Source organism: Sphaeramia orbicularis, chromosome 14 (genome assembly GCF_902148855.1).
Source record: "Sphaeramia orbicularis chromosome 14, fSphaOr1.1, whole genome shotgun sequence".
In the NCBI taxonomy this organism is placed as follows: domain Eukaryota; kingdom Metazoa; phylum Chordata; class Actinopteri; order Kurtiformes; family Apogonidae; genus Sphaeramia; species Sphaeramia orbicularis.
The window spans coordinates 45317394-45342617 of NC_043970.1; the positions used below are offsets into that span (position 1 = coordinate 45317394).

Consider the following 25224-nt stretch of genomic DNA (forward strand, 5'->3'; position numbering starts at 1 on the left):
CAGAAGTTATTAAACATTTTACATCAGTAGCTGTTTTGGTTGTCGGTGGCTGTTTGGGTCTTTATGGGTTAAACATTTTGGGTGAGTGAGATTTAGGACATGAAATTAAAGACGGATACGGAGGATAATATTATAATAAATGGTGATAAATCACTTAAGAAAAGTTAAATAGAGAGAAAAATGTATTTGAGAACTGGCACAAAAGTAGCGCTGGGTCTTTACGGGTTAAACTATAAAAGAGAATTTTTTAAAGTGAGGGAAAAACAGCTTCTGCTTTTCACAACTTCAGAAAAGTAATGTTGTGTCTGACGTGCGAACAGATGAGGCAGATGGCGTATTTTTATGAGATGAGTATACTGCTGCAAATTGTGCAGCGTTATTGGCACTAAACACATAACCTAAGGGAGACCGGCTTCAACACACACACACACATATATACACACACACACACATACACACACAATGCTAAAAATACTCTCAAGCTGTTCTGGAGAAAGTCTTGGACAAATGTAGAAACTTTCCCCCCCACAACCTGAGGGAGAGAAGAAAAAAATAACACACTGCTTTTAAAAATGTCAAGGGGTCCCTCCAAATTCCCTCAGATCTCGGTGAAGCCTCTGTGCAGAAGTCAGCGAGTATCCTCCTAAAACCCCGGCTCATTAATTCGCCGCTCTGATGCTGCTCTCGTCTCCCGGGACTCCAACCTGCCAAGCATTAATATTATCTGTTCTTCTCTGCTGACATGTCTAAAAAGGAAACGCAGGCACAGGCAGCTACAAACGTGACATACTTCAATTAATATTTTATATACACCATCATTTACATGTTCTCAGCTCACATGAACCCCATCACGGGTCCACGTCGAGACCGATCCGAAGTCTGAGTCAGATTTCACGAACAAACCTTCATTCGTCGGTCCCACCTTCTGTCCTCCTCGCTCCACACCTCCTCTAATGAGCAAGAAAGTGGAAAATGAGGTGGAGGAGGTGGAAGAGGAGGTGTCTGGGAACTTTTTTAAAACACTCTGATGTAGTTTTAAAAGGATGAAGATGATGCAGGAGGTGAAGACGAAAACGATGACGGAGAAGGAGGAGGAGGAGGAGGAGGAAGAGGTGCGTGATGGAATCCCGTGGTCTCTAAGCCTCCCCTCTGTTCCCCCCTCCCTCCGCCTCCTCGCCCTCTGCTTCGTGGAGGAGCGGAGGATTCAGATGAGCTGGAGCAGGAGGTCTTGGAAGGTCTCCAGGCCGCGGCAGGAGTTCCTCAGGGCGCTGTCGGAGGCGAGCTGGGCGGCCAGCAGGAACAGCTTTCTGTCTTCGGTCACGGAGCCCAGAGATAAGGCTTCGTGGAGCTCGGAGATGCTGACGGCGTTGGGTTTATCCTGTGAAAAGGAGTGGGAAGTGGGTTTGACTCAGTTTGGTTCAGTCGTACTGTGGGAAAACTCAACTATACACTGTAAAAAAAACAAAACAAAAAGATAACATTCCAGCAGCAAGGGCACCAAAAAAATACTGTAAAATAACAGAAAATAACCACCTCATAAAAATACAGTAATTTTCTGTAATTAAAATACAGGTTTTTGCCCTAACTTTACATGACATTTTGCTTCTTTTTTTTTTTTTTTTTTTTGACTTTTTAATGTTTAATAAAGAATATTTTCATGTATTAAAACAATCAAATTACCTGTAAATATATATATGAATAATTTTCAATGAGACTCAGTTGTACAATCCACTGATAAAAACTGTATTTGGACAGTTTATCAGTGCTTATACATGTTATACATTCACAAAAATATATTTATTCAACATTTTTGTTGTGAAACCTCCCGTAATTACACAAGATATTTGTCAATTAACAAACAAGTCTTGTTAAACTTACAGAACAAATATTTCTTTTACAGTTAATTGTCAGTAATTTTATCTCGTTTTTTTTTTTTTTTTTTTTTACAGTATTAAACTTTAAATTAACAGTTTAATCTCATAAATAGAAAAGAAATATTTGTGAAATTACAATACATTTGCAAATGTATTATAACTGTATTTTTCTGTGAAAAAAGAAAAAAATTCTTTAAAAAAAATGGAAATTTTATGGTTATTCACAGTTACATTTTTTTCGTGTTATTTTACATTTGACATGTAAAATCACAGTCTACTTTTGTCATTTCATTGATATTTTCCTGTATCTTGAAAATACAGGAAAAATCTGTAAAATAAACAGTGAAAATTCTGTTAAATTACAGATTTTTTTTTTTACAGTGTACAGGGTTAGTCAAAAAGAATGAACTGATTTCATGACGCACCGCTTCAGTTCTCAAGCATCGTCATGGAATGAGTCAGTGACTAGGGATGCAAATTAACGATTAATCCATTAATCATTAGTTGGTTGACCCTATCGATCGATTAATGATTAGTTGGCAAATGGTGGTTTTCCTGAGAACCCGAGTTTCTCTTTCGATAGGGTCTATAAGAATAAAAGATAAATATTGTTTATATACTTCATGAAAAAAAGCATGTAATATTGCTTAATGATTGATTTATTGAACCATTGGATATAACACAGCAGTGGTTTCCAACCTTTTTTGGTCCGTGACCCCATTTTAAGATCACACATTTCTGGCGACCCCAGACATTCAAAACTGAGACTTTTTTTTGCTAAAATTAATTTTTTTTTGATCATGTAATAGTTTGCTATACTATGTTGCAAATAAATGTTCATTTTAGTCAACATTTAGTCTATATAATGTATATTATTATGGATGGAGGCAGAAAAGCCAGGTGTAGATTACTGCACAAAGTGAGAATTTGATTTTCCTTGGTCAGGATATGTACAGTCAGTCCAGCTTGGATTTCCAAGGCTGACAATTAATACTGAACAAACAAGAACTCAAACTATGAATTATGAAAGAGCTGCAGCATCTGAAACTGACCACAATGAACATTAGACAGATAAACAGAACCACAGTACTTCAGTTTCAGCTTCAGTTTGTCATGTCTTTTATGGATTGGGATTGTCTCTGTCAACTCACCATATATTTTTTATTAGTAAGGTTTTTAAATTTTTGTTTTTTTATCAATTACTAGAAATTTCAGGCGACCCCATGTGGGGTCCCAACCCCAAGGTTGAAAAACACTGCAGTACAGGTAATGACATTTATGGAGTAGAACTAAATAAATTTCGCAGAGAAATAAAATAAAACAAAATAAATGGATCTGAAGAGGGGCAGTTTAGAAGAAGTGGGCATTTCTGACTTTGCATCACTGACATGATGGAGCAAGATTTCAGCGTATTATCGCATTTCTGAAGTGCATGTAAACGCATCTGATAACGGCAGTTATCGCATTACTCCCAGTTATCGGATTTTTACAGACATGTAAACAGGCTCATTGTTTTGCATTGCTGTAGTTACCAACATTATCTACACATACAGTCGCAGAAAAAATTATTAGACCACCCCTTGTTTTCTTCAATTTCTTGTTCATTTTAATGGTACAACTAAAGGTACGTTTGTTTGGACAAATATAATGATAACAACAAAAATAGCTCATAGTAGTTTAATTTCAGAGCTGATACCTATCCATTTAACATGTTTTCTGGAAAATAACCCAAATCACTTCAGTTCTTACATCAATATCTATGGCATTGTACTGACAAAAACAGTGCTTTTAGACATTCCATGTTTTCTTTTCTATCTGTTTTAGTCACATGACACACACAGGAGTTAGTACTTGATTGCATAACCACTATTTTTAATAATTTTCAATGGTCTAATAATTTTTTCCACAACTGTATGTAAATCCACAGCCTTTCTCGGCTTCCATACACCCTGTTCTCAGAGGAGGGTAGAGTATCCACAAATTATACTCAAGTAAAAGTACTGTTACTTTAGAAAAATATCACTCAAGTTAGTGTAAGTGAAAAATAGTCATCCATATAATTACTCAAGTGAAAGTAAAAAAGTACTTAATGAAAAAAATACTTGAGTACTGAATACTTCCTGAGAAACATATTTATTGTTCTTTAAATTCAACAATTAATAAATGAAATGTTAAAATAAAATATGTAAAATATATATAGGAACATTACAGCTAGTAACAAATTTGTGTCTCAGTCTATTTTAGTCACATGACACACACAGGAGTTAGTACTGGATTGCATAACCACTGTTTTTGATGACTTTTGATGGTCTAATAATTTTTTCCGCGACTGTATGTAAATCCTTTCTCCGCTTCCATACACCCCTGTTCTCAGAGGAGGGTAGAGTAGCCAAAAATTATACTCAAGTAAAAGTACTGCTACTTTGGAAAAATAATACTCAAGTCTAAGTAAAAAGTAGTCATCCAAATAATTACTCAATTAAAAGTAAAAAAAAAATTACTTGAGTACAGAGTAATTCCTGAGTAACATATTTATTGTTCTTTAAATTCAACAATTAATAAATGAAATGTGGAAATAAAATATATATGGGAACATTACAGCTAGTTACAGATTTGTGTCTCTAGTGTGTTTTAGTCACATGACACACACAGGAGTTAGTACTTGATTGCGTATTCACTGTTTTTGATGACTTTTGATGGTCTAATAATTTTTTCCGCGACTGTATGTAAATCCTTTCTCCGCTTCCATACACCCCTGTTCTCAGAGGAGGGTAGACTAGCCAAAAATTATACTCAAGTAAAAGTACTGCTACTTTGGAAAAATAATACTCAAGTCTAAGTAAAAAGTAGTCATCCAAATAATTACTCAAGTAAAAGTAAAAAAAAATTACTCGAGTACAGAGTAATTCCTGAGTAACATATTTATTGTTCTTTAAATTCAACAATTAATAAATGAAATGTGGAAATAAAATATATATAGGAACATTACAGCTACTAACAAATTTGTGTCTCTTGTGTGTTTTAGTCACATGACACACACAGGAGTTAGTACTGGATTGCATAACCACTGTTTTTGATGACTTTTGATGGTCTAATAATTTTTTCTGCGACTATTAGTTCCACCTAAAGGCTTTAATATGCTCAAGCTCAAAAGGCATGGACTTTCCACGTAGGGGTAAAATGAACTTACATAATACTTCGCAGTGTGTCATTAAAAGTGACTACGTCGTGATTAAAAGTGGTGAGTGGAAACAGTGGATTTAACACCGCACTCCTACACAAACCATTCAGCCCAAGCTTGAGTCTACGTGTCCGCCTCGTTTCTTTACACCGCCGAGTGTTTTCCAGCTCACAGGTTCTGCTGGAAACATACTTTGTGGCGAGGCAGAGAAGAAAGGGCTGGTGGGTGAAGATCCACGAGGGTTCCTCCTAATGAGGCCCCTGCTCTGTTCTGTTCATGCACCTCCACTCCGAGTGTTCAGGCTGTTTTACACTGACCTCATTATCCCGGTGCCGTACTAAACGACAGTGCATTTTGATGCATTTGTGACAACTGTTTTGAGATTTAGACAAACTTTACTGATGCACAGGGGAAATTTTTGAGTCACAATAGCTCAGTTGCATACAAAAGCCCTAGCAAAGAAGCAAAAAATGTACAGTTTTTCCAGGATTTTTGTCTGTTTCAGTCTCTAACATTGTGTTTACATCATTTTTGTCGTGTTTCATCCTGTTCATAAATAGAGGTGTGTATTGGCAAGAATCTGGCGATACGATACAAATCACAATACTAGGATCACGATAGGATATATCACGATATTGTTAAAAAGACCATTTTTTTGTTTGTTTCTTTTTTTTTTTTTTAAATGATTATATCCTTGAAGAATTGAATTACACCAGAAATCTACACAAATACTAAACACATTTTTATTTGATCACAGGATCTAATGTTATATCATAAAATTTTCCAGTGTTCAAACTTAAATCATGTTTTTCAGACATTACAGATTAAGATCCTGTTCAAATGTTCATATTCTATTAGTTCAGAACTAACATCAGAACATTATTTTTGTGTGATCCCAACAAAGGAACTAACATTATTTAATAAAAGAGTGTCAAATAATAAAAAACAAAAAAACAAAAATGAACCTCCACAATATCTACATGTGAATAAATACCTAAAAATATTGCTACAATACTTTTTAATATCGATACAGTATTGTGGAATGAAATATCGCGATATATTGCAGAACCGATATTTTCTAACACCCCTAAAAATTTGTGTAAAATGCAGTTTGTCATCTTTTCATGGTCATCAGATATGACCCATTTGGACGTTCAGAGGTTCCGTAGTTACCGTGGAAACACCACAGAGGCAGCTGAAGCTCAGTTGGTCAAGCGGGTCGTCAAATGACTGAAGGGTCGGCGGTTCGAATCCTGCCTCCTACTGTCCACATGTCGAAGTGTCCTTGGGCAAGACACTGAACCCTACATTGCTCCCAGTAGAGCCTGGCAGTGCCTTGTATGGTGGCAGCCGCCTACTGGTGTATGAGTGTGTGCATGAACAGGTGAATATGAGGCTTTGTAAAGCACTCTGGGCACCGTAAATGTACGAAAAAAGTGCTGACCATTTAAATTTCTAGAAAGTTCTTCTCCAAAACCCTCAGCCAGAATCAATTGAAATTCATAGCACAGGTTCCTAAGGCAAGGTCTACCGAGTTTGTTCAAAAAATTCACAAATAATGATTTTTTGAAATTTTTATGATTATGATTTTTTTTTTTTACAAAATTACTTTTTTTTTGCCTAAATCATGAAATATTCTGGAAAAAAATGACTTGGCAATTATTTTAGGAAGGTGACGATATGCATTAAGAAAATCCCAAATACAAGAAAGTGTTTGCATGCTGTGGATGGGTTTGTCAAATGGGTGGGGGGTGATGAGAAAAGTTCATATATGAAGCCTAACCTTTACACACGTCACAATTATGTATTTAGTTTTGTTTTTTGTTGGTTTAAATTATGAAATGTATTCTGTGTATTAATGTTCCTGGCATTTTTCCCATTTTTCCACATCGTACAAGGTCTGTGGTTGCATTTTTTATTTTAAAATTCACCAAATTACGAAGTCGTCCTTGAAAGTGTGCCCAAACTTTTGCATGCAGGAGTAAATTCCATTGGTTTTTCATATAAATCAAGACAAATAGAGGTCGGAAGGTTTGCTCTACTGAATTATCTTGGGATCTGTAGAAAAATATGAAGAAAAATATTTAAAAAAAAACCAAAAACAAGGAAGGCTTAAAACTAAGGTCTGAGCAAAAATGAAATAAAAAATGTAATTTCTAAATCAAGAACCCGTAGCATGTACATTTTTGGGTGTTTAGCTTCACCTGCAACTGCAATGAGTCACGTCTTTTATTTCCTCAGGAGCTGAGAGGATGAGCACCGCATCCCTGACAGCCGATGTGACAAATTTCCGGGTCATGTATAATTACAGGAGAGCTGCTCAGGGTGAAGAAATATGAGCTGACAAGGAAATGTGTTTATTTCAGGAGTCTGATGGATCATCGCAGCTGAATAATTGAAGATAGGGAACGATGAGTAACTGCTCCTTCCCATAGGTCACTGGAGCTCTCAGGTGTGTTTCATGCACTTTGTACATGTAGTATTATAGTACACGCAGTATAATCTTGAATATCTGTAGTTAAATGTTAGTGTCTGAGTTAATGCACTGCAGCGGTTTCACATAAATCTATCATCAAACTGAATTTTTGACAAAAAGGAGCAGAAACTGGGACAGACTACATTAAAGGCAGCCTGCAAACTCTTTTCAAACACTAACTATAAATGGTTTCAAGACAAAAATGCTCTAATTGTGCATCCATGGGTTTAATTATACCATTGATATGTGATAAGGATTCAGACCCACATAGAAATCCCAAATCCAAGACTCTGGTATTAACCCATAAAGACCCACAGCTACTTCTGTGGCAGTTCCCAAATGAATATTTCTCTCTATTTATTCTTTCTTAAGTGATTTATCACCATTTATTACAATATTATTATTATCTGTATTTTGCAATTTTTCAGTGAAAATCATGTATTTTCCCATATTTAATTTACTGATCATGCAGATGTCGATAAAAGCTCAGATTAAAGTTGAGGGTTATTATATCAGACACAGAAAAAAATGAAGAAAAAGTGACTTTTTCAACAAAATATATCATGAACTAAACATAAATTAATCCAGCTCCATGGATTTTACTGGTGAATCAATGTTGTAGAAGATGATGGTGTTTCCACGGTTACTATGGAGCCTCTGAACGTCCAAATGGGTCATATCTGATGACCATGAAAAGATGACAAACTGTATTTTACACCAATTATTTACATGTATTGATAAGATTAGTGGATCAACAGGTATTAAACAGTTCAGATTAGTAGAGGCTGTTTGGGTCTTTATGGGTGAATTCACTGATCATGTAGATGTTCATAAAAGATCAGATTAAAGTTGAGGGTTATTATATCAGAAACAGAGAAAACTGAAGAAAAAGTGACTTTTTTAACAAAATCTATCATTAACTGAACATAAACCCAGTGTCTCCATCCACTGTCATTGATCCAACTCCACAGGTTTTATGTTTATGTTTATGCATTTGGCAGACGCTTTTTTCCAAAGCGACTTACAGGGGAAAACCAATCAAATCACTCAACCAATCAAATTTTATTTATATAGCGCCAGATCACAACAAAAAAGTTATCTCATGACACTTTATATAGAGAGTTGGTCAAAACCAGACTCCAAGCCAATTTACAGAAACCCAACAGAATCCTCCAGGAGCGAACACTTGTGACTGGTGACAGTGGCGAGGAAAAACTTCCCTTTAACAGGCAGAAACCTCGAGCAGACCCAGACTCCTGGAGGTTTTAATGGTGAGTCAATGTTGTAGAAAAAGATGGTGTTTCCACGGTAACTACGAAGCCTCTGAACGTACAAATGGGTCATATCTGATGACCATGAAAAGATGAAGAACTGTATTTTACCTGAAATATTTCAACATATTGATAGGTTTAGTGGTGCACAAATTATTAAACATTTTGGGTGGGTGAGATTTAGGAGATTTATGTTATTAAAGACGGATCAATATGTTTTGACTTCAAGTGTGAACCACTCTCACAATGTTTACTTTTATATACAGTCAATGCTCTATTCCCACAAAGGCCAAAGACATGTTGAGTGGTTAAAACCTACTTCTACTTACTCTGGAGATAATAAACTGTATTTATATGGTACCTCTATAAAGGGGTGCAGAATTGGGTAGGGACGCTAGGAACACATCCCTACCAATATCCACTATACTCACTATCAATACAACCGCTGTCCGTAGTGTTTCATCAATCATTACGGCACACAAAGGGTTAATAGTCGATTGCTGCTAGAAGTCCCGCCTCTAACCTAAATATAGCTCTCCGATTGGCTCTGTAGTTTTGCTAACGTACATGCGATTGGTCGTCCCCACTGTCACTCCATCTACTTGTAAAAGGAACCTACTACTTGCACAGTTGTACTGCTATATTTAAAGACATTAATTGACATTTGTTTGACCTTTCAAAATCACTCAAGGTCAAAGGTCATAGTACCAAATGAAAGCCCATATGTGACTTCCTATCTGTTCCCGATAGTAATTATATCAATATCTTCAACTGTTTTCAAGTTATAGCACTTTGAAATTTGTTCCATTTTAAACCAGTGGGGATTTTTAAAATCTCAAATATTCATAAAAAAATCAATATTTCCAAATTCAAACAAACATGGTAGACCAGGGGTGTCAAACTCATTTTGGTTCAGGGGCCATATTTAGCCCAATTTGATCTCAAGTGGGCCAGACCAGTAAAATAATGACTTAATAATCTATAAATAATGACAAATCCAAGTTTTTCTTTTTGTTTTAGTACAAAAAAAAACCCCAATTAAATTATGAAAATATTTACATTTTACAAAAAAGATGTGAATAACCTGAAAAAACAGAAATTTAATTTGAAAAATTAGTGTAATTTTAACAATATTATGCCTTGACTTATTATTTATACATGAACATTTACACACAGTGTTACATAAACATTTGGTAACAGGCAGAATATTGTTAAAATTTTGGAGTTTGGAACTAAAATTTATAATATTACTTCTCTTATTATTATTAACACAACTACAGATCATAGTGGATCTATAAATGCACAAAACATTTAGTAACAGGCAGAATATTGTTAAAATTGCACATTTCGGGTTGTTCATCTTTGTTTTTATTTATGTATTTATTTGCATTTTATTGTGAAAGAATAGTTTTGTAAATGTGAATATTTTCACATTGTAATCTTATTTTTTTCACTTAAATTTTTTCCACATAGTTTTTCACAAAGAAAATTTGTCGTTGTCATTATTTATGGGTTATTGTGTTGTGATTTTTTACTGTAGATCACATTGGTCTGTATGTGGAACCTGAACCAAAATGATTTGGACAACCTTGACTGTTCAGGTTCATTTTTGCACTTTCATCCCACGGGCCGGAATGGAACCTTTGGCGGGCCGGATTTGGCCCCCGGGCCGCGTGTTTGACACCTGTGTGGTAGACCTTATCCCAAAGATGTTCCACAACAAGTATCATGTCTTTCTGACTGACAGTTTCGGGAAATTGTTTAAGGGACAGACAGACGGACGACAACTGATACTAACAGTCCATCGAACCCGTTGGACTAAAAACAAACTGAGGATGGTAAAACTAATATCAAATTATTGATTTCATTCTTTAGTAGCTGGGTCGTTATAGTGAAACAAACATCTTTATGATGGTCAAGACCACCTCACTATACATTAGCTGTTACATAACAATCTACACTTATTTCCAAAAGTTGATAACAGACATGTGTTTGGTTCTAAAATCTTGAGATTAGACATATTAGTGGGTTACACATACATACAGTTGGGAGATTTAATTCTGGAAGCTGATCATATGATTATATAGGTTGACATATCCAATCCAACTTTATTTGTAAAGCACTTTAAAACAACCACAGTGGACCAAAGTGCTGTGCAGAAGAATAATTAAAACCAAAATAGAAGAATAAAATACAGAATAGATTTAAAGACATAGAAACTGTACAAAAAAAGAAAACAGTGCTGTACAAAAGAATAAATAAAACCCAAATTAAAAAAATAAAATATGAGAATAGATTAAAAAAAAAAACCAACAACATAAAAAGCCATATAATTAAAAACAACTAAATAAATAAACAGATAAATAAGAACAAATAAGACATATAACATGATCTACCTGTTTGTTTCCCAGGACGACCACGGGCAGTGATGGCTCCACCCTCAGGAGGCGGTGCAGTTCAGCTTTAGCCAATGGGAGGCGTCTTCTGTCTGACGAGTCCACAACGTACACCAACACGTGAGTCTTCCTCAGGTAGTCGGACCAGTAGCGCCGAAGGTCCTCCCCACCGCCGACTGCAGCACAGAAATGTAGTTTACACTTAATTCTAACACACTCTGAACAGAAACACACAGCAATTTTACTGTCTCTTTTGCAGATTCAGTTATAAATTGTAACATATGGTCACAAATCCTCATTCTAAACCTTGTATTTTGTTTGTTTTTGCACATTATGAAGAAAATGCATTTAAAAAAAGAAACTTAAATGTGATTCTCAGCTGTTTCTGAACCACATCAAACAGTAAAAGCATATTTTTATGGCTATTAAATGTTTCAGTCTCTTATGGCGTATGTTTGGATGATCCAGCCTCAAAAAGCGTCAATAAAAAGGCTTTACATCAGATCTGTTTATCCCGGAGCACACACTGATTTTTATTTTATTTTTTTAAGACATTTTGGATCCAAACAGACGCCTCAAAGGAGTCTGACTAAGGCTATGTTCAGACAGCAGGTCTTAATGCTCAAATTGGATATTTTGGTGAAATCCGATTTTTTTCTTTGCCCATTCATATTCCACATTAAATGCGACTTCTATCAGTTTTCAGTTTGAACTGAATGGGACCCTGAAGTGACCCGCATGCACAAAAGAGGTCCTGATGTAATACGTGACCATGCAGATACACACTATGTTTACGTAAGGAAATACATTTTTCCCGGCGCTCTTCCTCCTTGGACGCAGAATTGTGACATTTGCCGTATTTCAATGATGTAAAGATCAGATAAATGCAACCTGGCCATTCAAACTGAAGTCGCATTGCAAAATATCAGATATGTATCAGATTTAGGACCACATATGAAAGTGGTCTGGGTCGGATTTGAAAAAAAAAAAAAAAAAAAAAAACGGATTTGTCTTCAACAGATTGAATACAGGTCACACATGGGCACATAAATCGGATTTGGGCCACATTTGCCTGCAGTCTGAACACAACTTTTCCTATGTGGTCCTAAATCAGATACAGTACGTATCTGATATTTTCCAATGCGACTTGAGTCTGAACAGCCAGGTCGCATTTATCTGACCTTTACGACATTGAAATGCAACAAACGTCACAATTCTGAGTCCCAGGAGGAGAAGCGGCAGGAAAAATGTATTCACTTCCGTAAACACAGTGTGTGTCTGCGTGGTCACGTATTACACCAGGACCTCTTTTGCGCATGTGGGTCACTTCAGGGTCGCATTCAGTTCATACTGAAAACTGATAGAAGTTGCATTTAATGTGTAATATGAACGAGCACACACAAAAAAAAACGGATTTCACCAAAAAATCCGAATTGAGCATTAAGACCTGCTTCTGGACATAGCCTCAGTCTGATTCCTTTGAAGGCGTCTGTTTGGATCCAAAATGTCTAAAAAAAATAAAATAAAAAGTCAGAGTGTGCTCCGGGATAAACAGATCTGATGTAAAGCCTTTTTATTGACGCAGTAGCTGTTCCAGAGAAAAACAGTTCTGACCGGGTGCCTTGCTCGAGGGCGTCTCAGCGGGTCAGATATCTGCTGCCAGACTTTTTCGGATCAATTTGAGGGATGTGTGAAGTAAAGGTCAGATCGACAAAAAGAATCGGATCATCTGTTGGCCGTCCTTTAAGCAAATTGGCCACAGATTAATTTCAGCCGTTTACCAGACCGAATAAAATCAGTTGTAATCTAGTTTTCACTGAGGGATGAAACCGGGCGAAGCAGCTCTCGGCCATTATTTATATCCTCAGGTCCTGCAAAGGGAAATTGGTGAGATTCATTTTTTCCATCCTGTTGCCTCCAGACATGATATGTCAGCGAGGCTCTGAGCAGACTCTAACCAGGCATCAGATGGTTTAACTTAATCCTGTTAGCTCTGCTCTGTTTTTCTTAATCACATGGATACTGCCTGTTTTGTAAATGGTTTCTATTATATGGGATATTTCTGCTTTTAAATGTTAAAAGAATAAAGAGTCCTCAAGTTCTGACAAAGATCCAGATGTATAGGATTGTAATTGTAACTGAAAGCTGAAGTTCCACTGGATATACAGTACGTGGTTGTAGGGATGGGAATCGAGAACGGGTTCTTTTTGAGAACCGGATCCCAGTAGCTCGATTCCTTGGAATCATTTGCCTGCCTGCTTAACGATTCTGCTTATCAATACCGCCTTTGTTGCGTATGCGTGATGACGTCACATGTACACTGCATTGTTTTGGTCAGAATGTAGCCAACATGGCGTTGAGGCAGAAATGGTCTAAAAAGACAATACCAGGTCGCTTCCATTTCGGTGGAACATTTGTCCACAGCATGGGATTCATTTGATTCGCTACTTAGTGACACTTGTGAATCTAGCGGCAGAGTGAACACTAGGCCGTCACTGGTTCCGGTGCAGGTAACAAACTTCATACTCCCTCAAATACAAGTTTCCGAAGGTAGGGGAAAGGAAATGAGCAAGCAAAGTGAAGTAAAGTTAGATAGTTTGGACAAATTGCATCTAAAGACTGTGACACTGACAATACAAGTCTGAAATTCACTATCATCATTATTTCTGCTGGTCGATTTTTAATTATGTTTCTAAAAGATAGTTTCAACTAGATGATAATGCTAAAAATTCCTACAAACATACCCTTTAAATCAGGCTGTGTTTAGTTTAGTTTAGTTTATTAGTTTGATCCCCATTAGCTGCTGCATACCCCAGCAGCTACTCTTCCTGGGGTCATCAACAACACAAAAACAAAGCACCAACAATTTCCCACAACTCACTCAACAAACAGGATGTACATACACTCAACACAACAACACAAAACCAAAAATCAGCAACAGCACACAATACAAAACAATTACAATAATAATATCAACAACAGAAAAATACATAAATAAATAAATAAAGTAAAAAATAAAATAAGTAAATAATAATAATAATAATAATAATAAAATAAAAAAAAATAATAAAAAAAAATAAATAAAAATTAAAAAAACGCTCCACAACAAACAAAAAACAAAACCGTCTAGATGATGTCATTATAGGATATACAATAGCTCAGACAGTTATTCTGGGTAAATATAAAAATTCTCAACCTTTTAGAAAAACTAACTGCTTGAATTTCTGAAATTAAAAATTGTGGCAATGTATTCCATGCCACCAGGGTTACACCACTGTGTAACCCTCTCTATAGTCCTCCAAATGATTGCAGTCACCTTTATAAAATATTCCTGAGCAGAACTTGAACCATGATTGGAATGTTTTGATTTTACAGCAAAACCACCAAAAGAAAAACAAGTATATAGATCAGAAACAGCAAAATCTGCAATGCATTAGAGGAAAAATGTGATAATAACCCAGATCAGCTCCGCACTGAACTATGATAGATCTATCAACAGGCCTGGTTCTGATCAGTATGTCCCTGAACGCCTCTTTTTAAAAAATATTTATCTACAGTCAGTACATTCGCATACTGATTTAGAATACACAAACAACTCTGCATATCCTCTAAAATACCATTAAAGTAGTTGGTATGAAATAAGAGTACCAAACATAACAACAGTCCAAATATGATCACATGGTGCCAAATGAATAGAGTCCATTCTTATCTATCTATCTATCTATCTATCTATCTATCTATCTATCTATCTATCTATCTATCTATCTATCCATCCATCCATCCATCCATCCATCCATCCATCCATCCATCCATCCATCCATCCATCCATCCATCCATCCATCCATCCATCCATCCATCCATCCATCCATCCATCCATCCATCCATCCATCCTGCAAATGCTAGAGCTGCACAGACACAATCAAGTGTGTAATTATAACACCTTATTAATGAACTAGTCAAGTCCTGTTAGTTATGCATTCATACTGCGATTTTCCACGCAGACTAACATGTTCCAATGTCATTATCTCTGTTTATTCATGGCTGTCCATGTGACAGAAACACATCGTTAATTTGGCTCATTTTTAACTTCCATCCTTCGTTTGTTTTTTCATGATACCAGCCTTTCAAAACCTAGGATTAGTCAGAAAGTTCCAACTATAAAGTACACATGAACTGAGCTATAATTTAGTTAGATTTGGATTTTTAACCCATAAAGACCCAAACATTCACTGTTAACCAAAAAGCATCACCTGATCTAAACTGTTTAATACCTGATGATCCACTAATCCTGTCAATACATGTAAATAATTGGTGTAAAATGCAGTTTGTCATCTTTTTATGGTCATAAGACATGACCCATTTGGACGTTCAGAGGTGCCATAGTTACCATGGAAACACCATCATCTTCTACAACACTAATTCACCAGTAAAACCCATGGAGTTGGATCAATGACAGTGGATGGACACACTGGGTTTATGTTCAGTTAATGATAGATTTATTGAAAAAGTCACTTTCTGTTCAGTTTTCTCTGTTTCTGATATAATAACCCTCAACTTTAATCTGAGGTTTTATGAACATCTACATGACCAGTGAATTAAATGTAGAAAAATACCAGATTTTCACTGAAAAAATTGCAAAATACAGAGGATAATGGTATAATAAATGGTGATCAATCACTTAAGAAAGGTTAAAAAGGGAGAAAAATTCATTTGGGGACTGACACAAAAGTAGCACTGGGTCTTTATGAGTTTATGACTGTTGATCCACTAACCCTATCAATAACTGTTGTAAAATGCAGTTTGTCATCTTTTCACGGTCATCAGATATGACCCATTTGGATTTTCAGAGGCTCCGTAGTTACCATGGAAACACCGTCATCTTCTACAACACTGATTCACCAGTAAAACCCATGGAGTTGGATCAATGACAGAGGATGGACACACTGGGTTTATGTTCAGTTAATGATAAATTTGCTGAAAAAGTCACTTTTTTTTAATTTTTTTTCAGTTTTCTCTGTTTCTGATATAATAACCCTCAACTTTAATCAAAACTTTTCGCAACATCTACATGATTAGTAAATTAAATATCGGAAAATACACGATTCTAACTGAAAAACACAAAATACAGAGGATGTTAGTATAATAAACAGTGATAAATCACTTAAGAAAGGTTAAAAAGGGAGAAAAATTCATTTGGGAACTGCCACAAAAGTAGCACTGGGTCTCTGTGGGTTAAAAGAGAGAAAAGAGAGTAACCCAAACTCTAACAACACACCAGCTAAGAATGGTTAAGGCCTAAAATTCTCTGTAATGTCAGATTTTAAGCTGCAGCAGTTTGCTGTGACAGCTTATTGGTGTGAATCCTCCTCTGTGGGTTGACGGATCAGTTGATGTGTCATCTGAGTGGCCGATCGCAGACTTCAGACACTGATCTGCTCTGACTTCAAATGGCATCAAAAGGTGCTCTGAAGAACGCGTGTCAAAGCTTTCTGTAGGATTTCACAGCCAGAGCATGAATCTATTCAGCTGTGGAGAAAACGTCAAAGTAACTGAAGGCTGTTACTTCTCACAACCCTGCTGGGCATAGAAAGCGACCTGCGGCCGTAATGACCGACTGCGCCTAAACGAATCACTGCTCACACTCCGGTGGCAATGACTTCAGGTCCTGGCCGTCTCCGACTTCAGCTCAGCGCAGCAGGAATTCATTAGTGCTGGACATAATGGAGGATGTTGCTAGGTAACAGGGGAGCGATGCACCTTTAGCTGATGTGATGTGATGTGGCAGCAATAAATACCTGTTTACGTGTTGTGGTGCAGAGGGTGGACCTGAGGCTGTGTGAGCAGCCTGTGTTTTATGGTCATGGCGGGACGTTTGTCCTTCTGCTTCATAGCGCTTCTTATTAGATGAACACCCACAGATACACACATGACACAGAGGCGTCCAGAGGAGAATGAGGCTAATGTGTAAATACACTGAAGTCAACAGGAGAGGAAAATCCAACCTGTTGTAGAACTATACTCAAATGACGCAGGTCTAACGCTGTTTTCATACTATCGACTTGTGTCAGTGGACAGAAAAAAGATATTATTGTCAATGAGGATGTCCTTCCATTCATTCTGAAGAAAGATGGTTTCCAGGCAAGGTTATTATCGTTAACGAAAACTAACGAAATGATGAAAACTAGAATAGAAAAAGCATTTTTGTTAACTGAAATAAATAAAAACTATAATTAAAAGAAAAAACGATAGCTAACTGAAACTGTATTGTGTGCTTACAAAACTAACTAAAACGCTTAAAAATTATGGATAAAATTCCCTTAGTTTTCATCTTTGTCAATGTTGGATTGATACGAAATCAATTTACTTCGCTCTAGCAATTTTGCAATTTTGCTTTTGGTGCTGGTGGCACCATCGTACGACACTTCACGGTCCGTCACTTCTTGTCACTTGTCGTTTAGAGTCGACTTCTCGTCCCCACTCTACCTGGAAACATGGAGACTAAAGTTGGGAGAAAGCAACAGAGTCCTGTCTGGGATTTATGTGAATATGACGGCGAAGAAGATAAAAGATACGACAAAACTAAAATTAATACTAAAACTAAACGAAAACTAAGGATTTACAAAAAAATTAAAATTAATAAAAACTAGCAAACCTGCTCTAAAAACGAATTAAAACTAACTGAATTAGAGAAAAAAAAGTCAAAACTAAATAAAACTAAACTATAATGAAAAATACAAAACTATTATAACCTTGTTTCCAGGAACAGAGCATACAGTCACAGAAAAAAATGATTAGACTATCAGAAGTCATCAAAAACAATGGTTATGCAATCAAGTACAAACTCCTGTGTGTATCATGTGACTAAAGCAGACAGAAAAAAAAACATGGAATGAATAAAAGCACTGTTTTTGTCAGTACAATGCCATAGATATTGATGTAAGAACTGAAGTGATTTTGGTTACTATCAAGAAAACATGGAAAATGGATAGATATCAGCTCTGAAATTAAACTACTATGAGCTATTTTGGTTGTTATCGTTGTATTTGTCCAAACAAATGTACCTTTAGTCGTACCAGGCATTAAAATGAACAAGAAGGGTGGTCTAATAATTTTTTCCATGACTGTAGATTCTGAGGTCCGAAGTTTAAACACACTTGACTGTATAGAAATGGACAGTGACTTCACAGTATGTTGACTGTGACCTGGTCTGTACTGCAAATGTGATTTATTTTATGCACATGTAAAAATACACAACTTCCTTTAACTAGTACACATTAAAGATTTTATTAAATAAATATAATCTTTTAATTGGTGATGAAATAAATATTAAATCTATTTCTAATTAGGTAAACATTGCATTAGTGTCTAAAATATGTTGCTAATGAATTAAGAGGCGCAGCTACATTTTCAATATTAATTAAATAAAATGGGGCTTCAACCATGGATGTTTTCTAAAAAGCTCTAAATCTGTAAGGTTTTTAAAATAACTTTTTTTGTATTTTCCCATAATGCTACTTACCGCGCTAATGCTAGCTAAATTTACCTTGCTAAAGAACATTAGCTGTTGTTAGCTAGGTTAACTAGCTAATTGGACAGTTTGAAAAACAAAAATACATCAATTATATTTGATAAAAACACTTCTTGTATTTCAGAACTACTAAAAATAAAGAATATTTATATTAATTTTCAGTAAATCCAAGAAACTGATTAAAAATACTGGTGATAGGAAGGCCAAAGGTTAAAGGTCAGCTCGCTTTAATGTCCCTGTAGGGAAACAGTCTCATCATTATACCTGTTATAATACACACACACACAGTACACACACACACACACACACACACACACACACACACAGTACCTATGAAGGTGTTGATGAAGATCTGAGTTGTTTTCTGGGCGTCTTCAATGCCATCTCCCTGTCTCGAAAGTGGTATGTGCTAATGCTAATTGCTAGTGCTAATGGCTAATGCTAATGTTTATGCTAATGCAATCAGGGACACAGAAGTAGCATTCCTTTTATTAATTGGATACACTATTTTTGTACATGTAGAAAAACAATACTTCTGGCCGTGACATGGACTGTTGTTTTAAGTCTCAAATGTGCATTTTGGCCAGAAATTTACTGCATATAGTCCTGATATCTATTATGTCTATTATAGATATTTGTTCAGTTAAGTGGCTGCTTACTTTTTGTCATTTTACCTGATTATCCTCTTTTATTTGACATCTATTTAATTCAGAATATTGTCACATTCTTAATAATAGTAGATGATTTGTTTGCATGGAGACACAGTCGGTGCAAGACTCTGGACAATCAAAGAAATGAAAGGCAGCAGTTTTTTTTTGTTTGTTTTTTTGTTTTGTTTTGTTTTTTTTTCCCCCAGAAGGTGACTTTGAATAAAATACACTCATTTAGACTCCTTAAGCACATCTTAAACTAATCTGTTGCCAATTTCTGAACAGGGGATGTTTAGCGTGGCCTAAGCGTGTCTAATTCTTTCTATTGATGTTAAAGCTTCCATTTTTCCGTGACAAAAGGATTGGAACGGCGAACATCTGCCTCATAGATACGCCCTGGAGCTAAACAGTCAGTCAAGGCCACACTGCTGTTTTTCTTCAGCTGATGTTGGAGGAAGAGTTTCTAGAATTATCCTGTTAATCCCTGGATGTACTGCTGTCTCTGCCGGTATTGATCTAATAAACAACAACAAAAAGTCAAACAATACCAGAGTAAAATAGCATTGTAATGTTGGTGTAAACACTTCAATCCAAAACACAGCAACAAGAAAATGATAAATATCACTCTGACACAAGTGAAAATACATGTTTTTCTTCTTCAAGTTGTTTGTCACAGAAGTGAAATCAAAATTCCAACTTAACTGTTGACACCGACATTAATCAATCAGTCAGTCAGAGTTATTTATATAGCACTTTACAACAACATGAAGAAGACCGAAGTGCTTTACATTTAAAAGCATGATTAAATTATAAGACAGAAACATTAAATAAAGTGATCTGAGATAATGTACTGTACGTCTATACCGCAACTATTTAACCCTAAAAGACTTAAATGATCATTTGTGACCAAAAAGCATTTACTGATCTAAAATGTTTAATAACTTATGATCAACTAATACTATTAATACTTGTAAATAATTCAGGAAAAATGTTTTTTTTTTTTTAATCATCATCAAATATGACCCATTTGGACGTTAAGAGGCTTCGTAGTGAACATGTAAACACCGTCTTTTTTTTTTTTTCTTTTTTTTTTTTACAACATTGAGTCATCAATAAAATGCATGTATTTTGACAAAGGACATTGGTTGTAGACACTTATTTTTATGTTAAACTCAACATATTTTTTGCTGAAAAAACAACTTTTTCTTCAGTTTTCTCTGTTTTGATACAATGACCTTACTCTAACCTTTTATGAACATCTACATACATACAAATACATACATACAACAATAGTTCTAGTTCTTTTTAAGGGTTAATCAACTGAATCTTGTTGACATTTGCAAAGTGATTCCACCGGCTGTACAGAGTATAATCTCTTATATACCAGAATAATGCATTTTCTTTAGAAGTTATTGAGGAAATTCAGTACACTGAATAGAATCAGATGACTGCTATATCCCCACACAGTGTTCTGGGAACAATATTTGCATTTTCTACAAACACTCAAAGGCCCAGAGCAGTGTTTTAGACCTCTGCCTGTATTTATAGCATTTCTCTAAACACCAGAAGTTTCACCTGACCTGACTTTACATTTCCTATGAGTGAGAATGGATATATTTACTGATATCTCTACAAAGTCTGACTAAAAAGTACATTTTTTCTCTGACAGAACCTCAGGAAAGTTTTTTTTTTGTCCTCATCTGACCTTACAAAGTTAAAACCCCTTTTTTTTATATATTATCTAGGATGGTTTCAGGGTAAACAACTGTTATAAACTGAGCAAATGCAAATGGCTGCTTCTATGAAACTGGGTACATTTTGTTACCTCGCACTTTTCCAGCTTTTTAGACCCAATAATAAAAGGTAAATTTAGATATACAGTATTTACCCCCAGGATGGACCTAATGATGACCTCAGATAAATGCTAAGAAATTGTACTCTTACTCTGAGCCATCCCAAAATTAATGAATTTTGAATAAAATATTGGGGCCAAAAATAGGACCCAAATATGGACAGTAAAAACTACCTAGGTGTCAGTGCATTAGATGTAAAAACATGTCTGTAAATGGTCTTATTTAGACTATGAATAAAGACACTGTGTTAAATGTGTCGTTCCTAGTGGTTTTTCTAATCCAGACATGTGGGTTTTTCATTAAGCTCACTCTTATTCCAGGTTTTGTGTGGAACCCATCGTGTCCACTTGCATTACATGCAGAACCTGCTCAGTTAAGTGCGAATGATTTTGCAACAGTGGTCATTTCTGTGAAACACTCTGCCTTGAATTATTAGTTCAATTCGCCAAATGTACCTGTGAGAGAATTAAGAGATATTTTTTAAAAATATAGTAGCGCGTAATTTTCATGTCCTTTTGACCATGTTACATGCAGATTTTTGTATTAAATAGAATGTAAAATAATATAAAAATGTGTTTTATCCGAAATATAATTTCTCTTATATCTCAGTAAATATTTATTTTTAAAATAGACCCAAAGTGCTTCCAAATTTGCTTCATAACATTAGTCTACATCTGGTTTGAATTTTTAGCCCCATGTCCTGTTTTCATAGAAGCACCCAAATACTCTTCCAAACCTGTGTTCATAAATTGAATACATTCACTAAAGAGCGTCTGAACAGTCAAAACTGTAATGAGACTAGTACAAAGGCTGAACCCAAATGCAAGACCAGAACACAGATGACCAATTGAGAGTGTTTATTAAACACAATCACAGTAGTAAAAACACAGCACAAAATTGTTAACACGTCTATGAAGGCGTGTGATTCTGGACTCTTCGTCCGGGCTGTGAGCGGAGAATATGGATGGTCAGCACGGCCGAGCCGGAGGATTCCCGTCAACACCCCGACTAGGGCAAAACAGAGGATAGTCAAAAAACAAGCCAGGTCATACACAGGAGGGCAATTCAGGAGGCAACGGGACATGAGGGAAAGGCTACTCACGGTCAAGGTCCAGGCGAGGGTCGAAACACAAGGTAACACGTTGGAGGCTGAGGTAGTCAGGGAATAGGCAGAATCAGAAGTTGATGTACGAACCAGGTCAGAACCAGACGAGCAGGCAGACAAGGAACAGGCAGAATCGGTGGTCGGAAGGCAAAAACGGGTCAAGAACGGGCAGACAGACTGACAGGTATCCAAAAACGCTGGTAAGTGAGCACACAAAGGTAGAACACAAACTGGCAAAGGAACAGGGGAAAACACAGGGTTTAAATACACAAGAGGGCGGGAAGACAATTGGACACAGGTGGAGATAATCAGGGAGGAGTCAGGTAATCAGGAGCAGGTGAAACAATCAAGGAGGGGAAGTAAAGACACCAGACATGACACAAGAGGGAAACTTAACAAAATAAAACAGGAAATGACAGAGAAAACAGAAAAGACAGACACAGTCTGGGAGCAGACATGACAAAAACAAAACAAAAAATACAGATAAATCCACTTTACTTTAATTTATAAAGCACACAGATACAATTAGAGGCTCTGTATTTATTTAATTCAGGCTCAAGATTTGAGGAAAAAGTAGAAATTTCAGTAGCTGGTACTTTGAAGAGGAAAATTAAAGCTCATCATGAACATTAAACCTCACTCGCTTACTTTGAGCTACAACAAAAACTGGTAGGAGAGCATTATTCTCACAACAGCAACAATCCCTCCAAAAAAAAAAAAAAAAATCCTCCGTAGACCATGTTTGTGCCTCTGGAAAGTCATATCATCTAATGTTAAACTCAATATCACTAACAAGCAATGAAATACGATTTATTAAAATATTAAAAAGATACATTGATGCCTTTATGCTTCTTTTTTTTTATTAATTAAAAGTGCAATACCTCATTCAATCTGTATATGTTTGTCTGATAAAGCCCCATGTCTGACTATTAAATTATCTGAGAATATTGGAATATGATGACTACAATAGGACTCAGGCAAAGGAAATGAATTATTGTTAGATAGCTAGGTAAATATTTTAAAAATATGCTTGTAGTTATTTAGAACATTTACATTTTTTAAAGATTATAATGTAAATTTTGTCGCTTATCGCATGTTTAAGATGAGGACTGCTTCTGGGGTGTCCTGTTACAAAATGTATCTTGTAAATGAATTGTCGATTTTTACTGTTTGTGATAATTTTATAATAAATAGAATTGATTGCTTGATAGATTTTTTTTTCAATCCAACTGAAATCGTTGTGTTTAGACATATCAACTTAACTGTTTAGACAAATGCAATATAAAGTGATCTGTTAATGTGTGTTTACATGCTCTAAAACCTTTAATATCAATAGAACTTCTCTGACATGAGTAAAGTGGTTTCACCTGCTGTGAAGCATCTAATCCCCAAGACCATAAAATTGAAAAATGGCTGAGTTGGAACCTCTTTTGCCTTGTAATAGATTGACTTTTCCAGCAGTTTTCATTTGTAAAACCTGTTGTTGGGCCATTCAACCATCAAAAATCTTCACAGTTTTTAAGGTCAACAACAAAAAAGTAGGCATGAGTATGAACCACAGACCACATTTGTTTCTTGACCTCCTAGAAGATCATTTCATCATCTAATGCTACCATCACGTGGAGAAACTATATGGAAACACTAGATTTATTCAAATAATGCAGTGTTATAAGGGTGAGATTCAACCCAATTTGAATGACTAGATTAGAGATTCCAACTTTAGTGTTTACAAGGCAATAACATTTTTATATCAGTCAATTATCACGCTAAATTATTACTTTTTATTTTTACTTTGCAGTTAAAAAGCTTGTTTTTAAGCCTGAATGGGAGTTGAAGAAAACAGATGATTCAATTATTTGTCAAAAACACAACTAAGGTGTAATGAAAAAACAAGTGTCATTGATATATTAGAAGCTGTTGTTAGATTTTTCAGATAATACAACAGCACATAAAACAACAATGGGAACTGGAATTAAACGTAATATTGGATGAGGATATCTGGGGAAATGTTTGCTCTGGTTGTCACAGGGGGGTGGGGAGTCAGCTTTGGAAGGAATTTGACTGGAAGGTTAAAATACGATTTTTCAGAACCTCATTAAAATCTTTTCTCTCTAAAAGTGGTGTTAGCAACAAGTGTTGGAGAAACTGTGGTCTTGTCGGTGATCAGACACACATATTTTGGGAGTGCCCCATTGTGAAACACTTCTGGACTAATGTAAAAGGCATATTGGATAATTTACTTAAAGTGAACCTCTCTATGGACCCATTATTATTTTTACTGGACATATTCCCTGATGGTCTATCCCACGACCAAGAATTCATAACACATCTTCTTTTGATGACTGCGAGAAAAACGATAACAATGTTATGGCTGAAACCTGAATCACCTACAATTGGACAATGGATACAAAAAATTAAACAAGTTTGTCTAATGGAACAGTTAACAGCACAGCTACAACTGAAAACTCCGACCTTTGAAAGAAGATGGAGACCAGTATTCAGTCTTATTGGAATGGATATTTAAGCCTGGATTGTTTTTTTTTTTTCTTTTTTTCTCTCCTTTTCTTCATTGTAACCAAATATTTTATATTGTAATCTTGGGCCCAATCTCAGGACAAATGTTGTTACTCTGTACATTGTTTTTTTTTTTTGTTTGTTTGTTTTTTCTTCAATAAAAGTAAAAAAAAAAACACACAACTAAATGAAAACAACGTACAAGACACAACAAGATGACAGCGATCTAAAAGACACTATACAAACATTTCAACGACAAACAAGAACTAACAAGAGGAAAATGACATAAAAGATGCAACCCAATGAAAATATAAAAGATGCAATAAGGCAAAAATTATGTAAAGGATGCAACAAGATGAATGCGACGTACAAGAAT

At 35.7% G+C, this 25224-nt stretch overlaps 1 protein-coding gene across 1 annotated transcript in view; it reads right to left on the bottom strand.

The window, feature by feature from the left end:
* Positions 1-206: 206 nt before the first annotated feature.
* Positions 207-25224, bottom strand: part of arl10 (ADP-ribosylation factor-like 10) — a 72428-nt gene continuing 47410 nt past the window's right edge. The window contains exons 3-4 of the mRNA XM_030153324.1: positions 11199-11374; positions 207-1378 (exon numbers count right to left, since the gene is read on the bottom strand). Coding sequence (XP_030009184.1) covers positions 1205-1378; positions 11199-11374 — 350 coding nt within the window. The 3' untranslated portion in view covers positions 207-1204. The remainder of the gene's footprint in view (positions 1379-11198; positions 11375-25224) is intronic.